This window comes from Juglans regia, chromosome 3, assembly GCF_001411555.2.
Source record: "Juglans regia cultivar Chandler chromosome 3, Walnut 2.0, whole genome shotgun sequence".
Classification (NCBI taxonomy): Eukaryota; Viridiplantae; Streptophyta; class Magnoliopsida; order Fagales; family Juglandaceae; genus Juglans; species Juglans regia.
Genome location: NC_049903.1, coordinates 6,016,718 through 6,026,189, shown reverse-complemented (window position 1 = coordinate 6,026,189; position 9,472 = coordinate 6,016,718). Strand labels below are relative to the sequence as shown.

Below are 9,472 nucleotides of genomic sequence, written 5' to 3'. Positions count from 1 at the left end.
TCTTTGTTTGTCATAAGGGGTTTGGAAGGTGAAAAGGAAGAGGTTGGCTTCCAGAGGTTGGCTTCCAAGTCTTCAATGAGAAATTTCTGGATGAATTTCCATGTGGCTTTTATGCAAGCATAAATAGCAAACTTTTTTAGTGGGCGTGCAACCACTAGGCGCCCAACCAAAGCAAGTTTTGATGTCTTTTTTTATTCTTCCACTGCAAGTTTAAGCTTGAGATCTTTCCATGAGAGTGATTTGGTTTGCGAGATCAGTTGCTCCATCTTTGACTATTGTAGATGTTGTTTGAGATCAGATTAGTGTCTGAAGGTTATGGGAAGGAATTTAATGAAGGAGTAGGTTTTCACAGCAAAGTGTAGAGAAACTCAAAAGAGAGAGTGGACAATTGGATGACTTGCTTAATTATTAAGGGCTTTAGAGAAATTAATTCACTTGTTCCAATTATGGTAATTAATCTGAGCTCTGCTACTCATTATTTCCACTCGTCATATTTTTTTTTATTCTTTTTAAATTAATTGAATTATTCTATTCATTATTTATATATCTCATATTTGGTAAGACAAAAAAAATAAAAAATAAATAAATTAAATGTATAGTACGTAGAGATGATAAATAGAATTTTTCAACCGAACTTATTTAAGGATGATCATGGTATCGTCGCCTTTCAGATTTATGATGACTGTGCTTGTGATGAGGTGGCCGGGAAATAGAGGTCATGAGTGAGTGGATGGTCGGCCATTATGCAAATTAATGCTTTTACGATCAGATGTGGAGGGTTGGTGATTGCTTAATTGGTCAAAGAAGTAGTTGCATCCAGAGGTTTGACAGGGTGTATATATAAATTATGTGGGGATTGCGGGTCTCTTTTTGTGGGGGTGCTGGAATTGCGTGGTAAATGGGTTTTGAAAGATTATTATCTCTGAGTTGCAAGATTTGAGTAAATTGTACGTTTAAACGACATTAATTTCTTTATAAAACTTATTTTATATGCTTAATTATTTCTTTTCTCTTATTTTAGACTTCAAATCTTGAATAACAACTCTCTCTCTATATATATATATGAGATTCAAATATAGCACAATTTGGTGGAGAAATAAAGGTTAGATTTTAGGCCCAAACCTTTTAGGCATATTTTTGTCACAATATAAGAATGATCGATTAATCCAAGTGTTACAATAAAAGGTGATGTCCAAATGGGCGAGTTTTCAGCAATATATTATATACCCTTCTCTCTTTTTTTTTTTAAAAAAAAAAAATCCATGTTTGAACGCTTAGACAACATCTCATCTAATTTTTTTTTATAATCTCATTCTTAAACATCACTCAAACGTAAAATATTTTTTAATTTCAAATCTTCAATCTTTAGATATAATCATTACAACTTTAATATCTAAACATAACATAAAAAATAATACAATTTTTTAAATTTTCAAAACAAAAATCATATTCGAACAATATTTTAACTTTATAATATTTTAACTCAATATTCTTGTTTCATTTATCAAAATTTAATAAAATATCTTAACTCAAAAAATTTCATTATTATTTATAAATAATTTCACTACTATTAGTATTTACATAGGAAAATGATACTATACCTCATGATTTTGCCCCCTCATGCATTTATTTATTTATTTGTTAAAGAGTTAAGAAAGTGACTATTAATGTAATGATGTATTTAAAAAAAAATTAAAAATGTAAAAAAGAAAAATAAATAAAATGTAATATTTGGCCTAAGGACACGCCTAACGGTTATCACTTGACGGCATAGTAGCAACCCTGATGTACATAATTCTCATCACATCTTATCACTCAAACATGTATATATTAACTCACTTTTATTTATATATTTATAGTTTTTTTTAGGTCAAAAAAGTTTTCAATCTACTGTTTTTTGACCATTCACAGGTCCACAGGCATTACCTTGCAGCGACCTTCCGTCAATATTTTTCAAGAAAAGATCAATATGTCATCATACCAACACATAGGCTCTCACGTGCCACCCAAAAATTTTTCTTTATTTTCTTGATTTAAAAAATAAATCATCACAATCCCTAAGTCCACTGTTTGAGGGGATAACAAAATCTTTCTTTTGATACTCCCCTGACGTGACTCAAACCTTTACCTCCTTATCTTATCTTTTTTTTTTTTTTAATTTTTCTTTCTATTAATATTAAATACAGTTTTAGAACATGTAATTTTTATATATTTTATTTAAAAATAAATAAAATTTATTATTAAAAAAATAATTTTTATTATAATTATAAATTTATTTATTATTTTTTAAAAAAATATACGAGATTTATATATTCTAAAATAATAGATATAATTTATTTTTTTCAATCATTACATCCAACATTCAACATTACATCCTAACATTCAGTTCAGACACCCACGTGCACGTGCCCTTCTAATATTTCCGACTTTGATTTCAATTTTCAATCAATTTTGATTGAGGGGAGGAAACTATCCAACCCACCTAGTTGCATTGTGTTTGTCCATTAAACTATAAAAGGAAACTAAAGTGGCCCGGGGTTGAGACTTGAGAGGAGATCATCAATCGATTTGGGTACGAATTGAAATGTAACCAATCCAACTCCAAGGTCAACAACTTTCGCACTGCCCAGTCCGTTTGATAGTAAAAATTTATTTTAAAATATATAATAAATAATTTAATTTTTTTAAATTTTAAAATAATAATAATATTAAAAAATAATATTTCATTTAATTTTTAATTTTCTATCTCAAATCAATCTCATCATCTACTGTTCAAACCGCACCTAAGAATCCCCGTTGTTCCGGCTCGCTCATATCAGTGTCTCTCCCCTCGACAACCTCCCCCTCACACAAATCTACAATTCAAACACAAACATCATGTTTATTTGAGACGAAAACCTCGGTTTTGTCTCATATTTTCTTTCTTACCGAACGGCTTTAAAGAGACTTGTGTAGGAAATGGGGGCGTACAGAGCGGACGATGATTACGATTACTTGTTCAAGGTGGTGCTGATTGGGGACTCGGGTGTAGGCAAATCGAACCTGTTGTCTAGGTTCACGAGGAACGAGTTTAGCCTGGAATCCAAGTCCACCATCGGGGTCGAGTTCGCCACGAGAAGTATTCGTGTTGATGATAAGGTAGTCAAGGCCCAGATTTGGGACACCGCTGGCCAAGAAAGGTTCTCCCCCATTTTCACGTTTCACATTTCCTTACATGGATTTGGGTCTTTTGCGGATCTTGAGATTGCATTCTTATTGAATTTTGGGTGTTTAATAGATCTTGAATTTCCTTGGATGGTTGATACATGTGGTTATATGCACTTTATATGCCTTGCAATTTTCTTTCATTTACACTTTGTTTTTTCAAGGAGAAAATTGAGGGAAAGAAATAAATGGCAACTGGAGTTTGTTGGGAAAAAGAAAATCTTTACTTAACTCAGCCGAATAATTCTGAAAGACTTAATTGGGTTTCTGCATATTCTTTATGGAAACGATGTGGAGCCTTTACAAGACAAATGAAATGTGCATGATGTCATCTTAGAATTTAAGTACTTGTTTGTCATGGAAATTGGTTTTCAATGCTATGTATGAAATTATATTTAGTTGGTGGCATTGTTGCATTACTCATCTAGGTTGGATGCAGTATGATAACGACACCATCTTTACAATCCAGTTACTTGGACGAGCATTCTTTTGGCATTTCCTTTTATTTTTTTAGGCATGAATGAAATGGTTGTTAGAATACCAAAGCTCCGTTTGTTTTTTCGTCCGATATATAAGTTCGTTTGATTGACTGATAGTCATTGTTCTTGATGTGATTGTTAGCTTCAATATGAATTATCCCTGTACGAACCCCTAGGGGTTGGCTCAAGTGGCAAGAGCCTTGTTTTTGGTGGCATGCTTCTTTAAGGTCTAAGGTTCAAACCCTTGGGTGCAAACAATTTTTAGGAGTATTGAATTGGTGGAATTTTTCCTTGAATTACTTGAGATGCACTTGTAGGAAACTCCTTGCTGAGGCCAGTGCACCCTCGAAATTAGTTGTGATATTTCTGTGATGTAAGACATGCTAGGATCTTGAAAATGTTTTTTTTTTTTTTTTTCCAATAAGGGTGCGAAAAACAGGTAAAGGTAAGACTGAAAAGGAAGAGAAAACGATGGTCTGAGTAAGAGAAGCTTTTCTGTAAATTGTAGTCATTTTTCTTTAACATCATAACACTGTTCTGTTCTTGATAGTACGGCCTGTTTTTAGGCCTGTTCAAGTGGATATTTTTTAGAACAAGACCCCACTATTTTGGGCTTAATAAAAAGCTCCCATTAAACTTAAAGCTGGCAGCATCCTCTTGTTTTTTTTGAGCCCCAGATCAACTTGGGTGCATCATGCTCTATTTAGTCGATAATAATTGAATATATTCAGTTTTTTTGCACATTCTTTGCTAAAGGTATCGTGCAATTACGAGTGCCTATTATCGAGGTGCTGTTGGTGCTTTACTAGTCTATGACGTTACCCGACATGTTACATTTGAAAATGTGGAGAGATGGTTGAAGGAGCTTCGGGATCATACAGATGCCAACATTGTGATCATGCTTGTGGGAAACAAAGCAGACTTGCGGCACCTACGAGCAGTTGCCACTGAAGATGCCAAGGCTTTTGCTGAAAGAGAAAGCACCTTTTTCATGGAGACATCTGCCCTCGAGTCCATGAATGTTGAGAATGCCTTCACAGAAGTGCTGACCCAAATTTATCACGTTGTAAGCAGGAAGGCCCTTGATATAGGGGATGACCCAGCAGCCTTGCCCAAAGGGCAAACAATCAATGTCGGAACCAAGGATGATGTATCAGCTGTGAAGAAAGTGGGATGTTGCTCTGCTTAAAATGGAGATGAGATCTAAATTATATATCATCTTTGGAGTTCTATGCTCTGTTCAAATTCTTGTAGAGATCGAGTGAAAGAAATGCTGTGTCAACAGATTATTGACTGTTTGAGCATTATGCTTTGCAAACATGAGTGAACTTTGGGCTATGTCAGTCAAAATTTAGGATCCATAAGATATGTGCCTGTTATTTTCTTTGATTCAATTTGAACTCCCTGCGTCCCCACATTTACCATATTGTATTACTAAAATTATTATACTCTGGTTTTATATTGAGTTTGGCTGTTTTAGGCTGTGGATGCTCGAGGACTAGCTTCGATGTAATATTATAATGATGTTATTTCCTCTGTATATTATGAACAAATGCTTGCATTCTGATTTTTTATGCGACGAAGTGAGGGTGAGGGTGAGGGCGTGCCTAGTGCCTACACCACCGGCCCACTGTCAATCTGCCCCATCCCAGAGGAGACTCCCGGACTCCACCGCCAGACAATGATTTCAAACTCTAACTTCGACCGAGATGTTGGAGAAGAATCCCCCATGATGGCTGCAATATGCCACAATTATACAGGAAACTTGCACGTTGTATGAACGGTACGAAAGTCCCCGGGACAATCCCACGGTAAAGCAACCTCCCCAGGAATAGACAATATCCTCCTAATAAAGGGCGTCTCGTTTACGGTCGTCTTTGCACATGATAATGATCCATGTGTGTGACGTCTGACTACAGAATATTTATTCAGCTGCGGGAAACCAAATGGTATTTATAGTTCTAGAGAGACGGCAGGATTGGAAAATGGTAGAAGAGCTAATGCTAATCTCAAGATGTCGAAGTTAGGGAGGAGGAATCCCATGTAATAGATATTTCCGCAGCCGTTTCATGTGGCTGAAACATGGAGAATCTTTGAGCTCCATCTTCACACCAATAAAAGCTTCAGAACTTCTCGCATAAGGAATGTCAAAACGTTGATCTAGATCAAGAGATTTTTTTAATTTATTTTTTAAGCTTAGACCAAGAGCAAAGTAGCTGTATTTTTTAAATGAAAAACTCTATTTGTACATCATGTCATAAAATTGCCCCAGATAAACATAGAATGTCAGAAAAGGTGCTGACTCGGTATCAATTTCAAGAACACATACGTTGAGAGTGAAGGGGGGTTCCGTCACGATGGTCGATGGGCGTGCACGTCTCCTGTAAAGTTCCAAATATATATTCGTATAGAACATCTTGTATACAGATTTATATTTCCTTTTAAAATAACATGTCCAGATTACTGAGCCGAAAGTAGGGAAAAAAACTTGTTTACACAATTGCCAATATGTAATAATAATGTTCAATTATCAATGTACTAGCAACTAAACAAATAGTAGATTTTTCTTGAACCTAGGACAACACAACTTCGTCATAACAATTTCCAGGAGTTCATTTGCGAGCTTCTGCCTTCTTCAGTTCCTTGGCTGAAACAATGGACACATTATCAATTTCAAGACGTTAAATACTAGGAAACAAAAGACAAGGCAACCTATAAAGGTCCCAAAATCTTACCAGCCCTTTCTTCTTCTCGCTTTTTGGCAGCTTCTGCCCTTTGTTGACGTATAAGGGATATAAACGCTCTGCATGAGAAACCAAAAGAAAACACCTAAAAAGTTAAAATTTTTATATTACTAACGTGCATGAGGGGCATAATGAAGGCACGCCCTAAAAAGTATTACAAACTGGTAAATTTCATGCCATGAGGCTTCTTCTCTTACTTCTATTTAGTCCTGTCAATAGGCCATCAAGATTCGGCCAATGTCAGACAAGACAGAAGCATTATTAACATTAATACTACAAGCCAATTTGTTTTATCGCATCTCAAAAACAGGTATGCCTTCCAATCACACACACAACACAAAAACAAAACACTTAAAGCTGTCACAATTGATTAAGTAAAAAGTAGTTTATAATGATCAATTACCTAAATCTTTCCTAGCTTGTTCTGTTTTCCCCTGTTCTTGCAATTTCATATATTGCTCATGAGCCTTCTGTTTCTCTAACTGCTCCCTGCAACATAAACAAAAACTCAAGGTAAAAACAACTCTGCTTCGCATGCAAATTTTTAACATTGAATAGAAGTATGTACTCCATTGAAGCTTTGTGACGTTCAACTACTATCCAAGATATTATCACCATTGGACAGAAAATAGTTTCAGTTCGATTTTTCAAAGACAATGAATTACTCCAGAAACGGATCATAGATCATCTCCTTGAAGAATGGAAGTGTCCATTCACAAACCTTTCACGCCTTGAAAGTTCAGTTGTTTTCCCCAACTGCACAAGAGAAAAACACATTACTTTTCTGTCAAAACTAACAATGAAGAATGTATGAGATGATTGGGTGGAACTTTCATCAAGATCTCTAGCTTTCAAGGACTTTGGCTGTACCAAATTAGGATTTTCAATCTGAATAACACCCAGAGTGCCTTTCCGCTTCTGCTAACATTATTGGAGAGAAAGACATGGATTTCATGTTGATAAGCCACATCAATCAGACAACCCAAAACACAAGGAAATAAAGAATTCAACATAAAAATTGGTCATCGTTACTAACTTCATTCTTTCCTTCAGATTCGTCAGATTCTTCTTCAGAACCTTCTTCAGATCCTTCTCCAGATTCGTCTTCAGGTTCTTCCACTTCATGCTCAACTTCTTGCTGATACCATCAAGTATAAGGCAAGAGTTATGCATAAGAACAAGTAACTACTCTGAGAAAACAAAAGGGAGAGCCGACCAAGAGACTATTGCCGAATTGAGGGCACTTTAAATTGGTCATAACTCGTGTTACTACAAATCAAGTGTCCATACATATGAGAGAGAGAGAGAGAGACCTGTATGTTTGGCAAGTGAGAGTACTCTCACTATTATTCTTTACTTTATTATTACTTTTTACCTACTTTTTTACTATTCATTACTTTTTACCTACTTTTTACTACTATTTAATATTTTATTATTAATTTTTCATTACTTTTTTATTACTATTCACAAACATTTTCAACACTTCTCAACATTTCTCACTATCCAAACGTATTATTAGTTCGAGGACGTGTAGATGTACCGGCAACTGCAATCATTAGAACGCAACAAAAAATGTTTGAAGTCAGCAACACAAAAAATTTGCCATTAAAATAGTACCTTTTAGCTTCATCTTAAATTAAAGTGGGGAAAAAAATAAGAACTCCATTTTCATCTTAAAGAAAATACAGTCATCAAACTAAGTTAGAGCCTTTCAATTTCTCATGAATATGCATGCATATATTTACGCTTTTTGGTACGGCACACATAACCTAAAATGTGAAACAAATTACATTCGTCCGTAGTGACCATATACCATGTGTTCATGTATATCGGGAAGCACATGCGCAGGGTACTTCCTATCCTAATGCTCCCTCGGTTCTCTCTCAAGAATAGAATGAAAGTGGGACTCTTGCATAAAAGTCATTTACCCTCTAAAGAGTATTATTTTATTTGCTATGATCCATATAAAAAAAAATTTATTTTATTTGCTATGATGTCTACAGGAAAAGAAAGAGTTATTGTATTTGTTATGATGTCTACAGAAAAAAGTACGGCGACCCATAAAAATTGCAAGGAAAAAATGGTGGCAAATGTCAATATCAATGGATTCCATAAGCACAGGTACATTTGGATCTCAAATTTATTATAATTCATCTCAACTCATTATTATAATTTTTTTAAATTTTAATATAAAATATAATAAATAATTTAAATTTTTCAAATTTTAAAATAATAATAATATTAAAAAAATAATATTTTATCATCTCAACTCAACTCAATTTAACATTCAAACGCAATCTCTCTTTCTACCTAATTTTGGTATTGACCTGATAAATATCACAAAAATCATATTACGGTTTGGTTATCTCACTCGAGAATGCTTCTTGAATATGATCATCATATTCAAAGCTTGTATTCCACTCTCACTCCAGCTAATATTTAGAAAATTATCAGCAATCCTTAGCAGGCAGCAATAATGGTAAGTAATGCTAGATACAATCGTATAGTGCATAAGGGTCACGCAATCGTTTTGAAAAATACCAGGATTTACTATTAAAAATTTAATTTTTTTCATACGGGTCTCGTATTTACTCACTTTTTATAAAGCATTTACTTTGTTCGCGGATCTTCTAGAGACGGAACGTGTTACTCTCCCGCAGGGACTCGTTCTCCACCTCCAGGCCTTGCTTCTCTCCTAACATCTTCTCTAGGGGTGTAAGGTGGTCAGTCTGGAGCGAAAAAACCGACCGGACCAACCGGTTCGGTCCTGACCGGACTAGATAGAAAAAGTATAGGGTCGGTCCCGATCCAGAAAGTTGTAGATTTTCGATCTTCGGTCTGGTCCCGGGGTGGAGATTTCTCAGACCGGACCGGACCGACCGAATTTTTTATTTTTATTTTTTATAAATATATTATTTTATATAATAATTGTAAAATAAATTATATAATTTTCATCTAACCTATCCCCATTTAGAATACAAAATTTTAAATATGTAATTACAAATTAATATTATATTAATCATATATTATTAATTAACCTATCAA

At 34.6% G+C, this 9,472-nt stretch overlaps 2 protein-coding genes across 2 annotated transcripts; one reads left to right on the top strand and one right to left on the bottom strand.

Moving 5' to 3' along the window:
- The first annotated feature begins 2,760 nt into the window (after nt 1-2,760).
- LOC109022316 (ras-related protein RABA1f) lies at nt 2,761-5,223 on the top strand. Its single transcript, XM_035688817.1, has 2 exons — nt 2,761-3,179; nt 4,440-5,223. Exons 1-2 carry the CDS (start codon nt 2,959-2,961, stop codon nt 4,870-4,872), a joined length of 654 nt encoding a protein of 217 aa, XP_035544710.1. The 5' UTR covers nt 2,761-2,958; the 3' UTR covers nt 4,873-5,223.
- Nucleotides 5,224-6,235: 1,012 nt separating this feature from the next.
- On the bottom strand, nt 6,236-7,983 carry LOC109004380 (28 kDa heat- and acid-stable phosphoprotein-like). Its single transcript, XM_035688291.1, has 7 exons — nt 7,938-7,983; nt 7,464-7,567; nt 7,261-7,345; nt 7,149-7,182; nt 6,831-6,916; nt 6,419-6,484; nt 6,236-6,330 (listed from the first exon to the last, which is right to left on the bottom strand). Exons 1-7 carry the CDS (start codon nt 7,981-7,983, stop codon nt 6,296-6,298), a joined length of 456 nt encoding a protein of 151 aa, XP_035544184.1. The 3' UTR covers nt 6,236-6,295.
- Between the last annotated feature and the right edge of the window lie 1,489 nt (nt 7,984-9,472).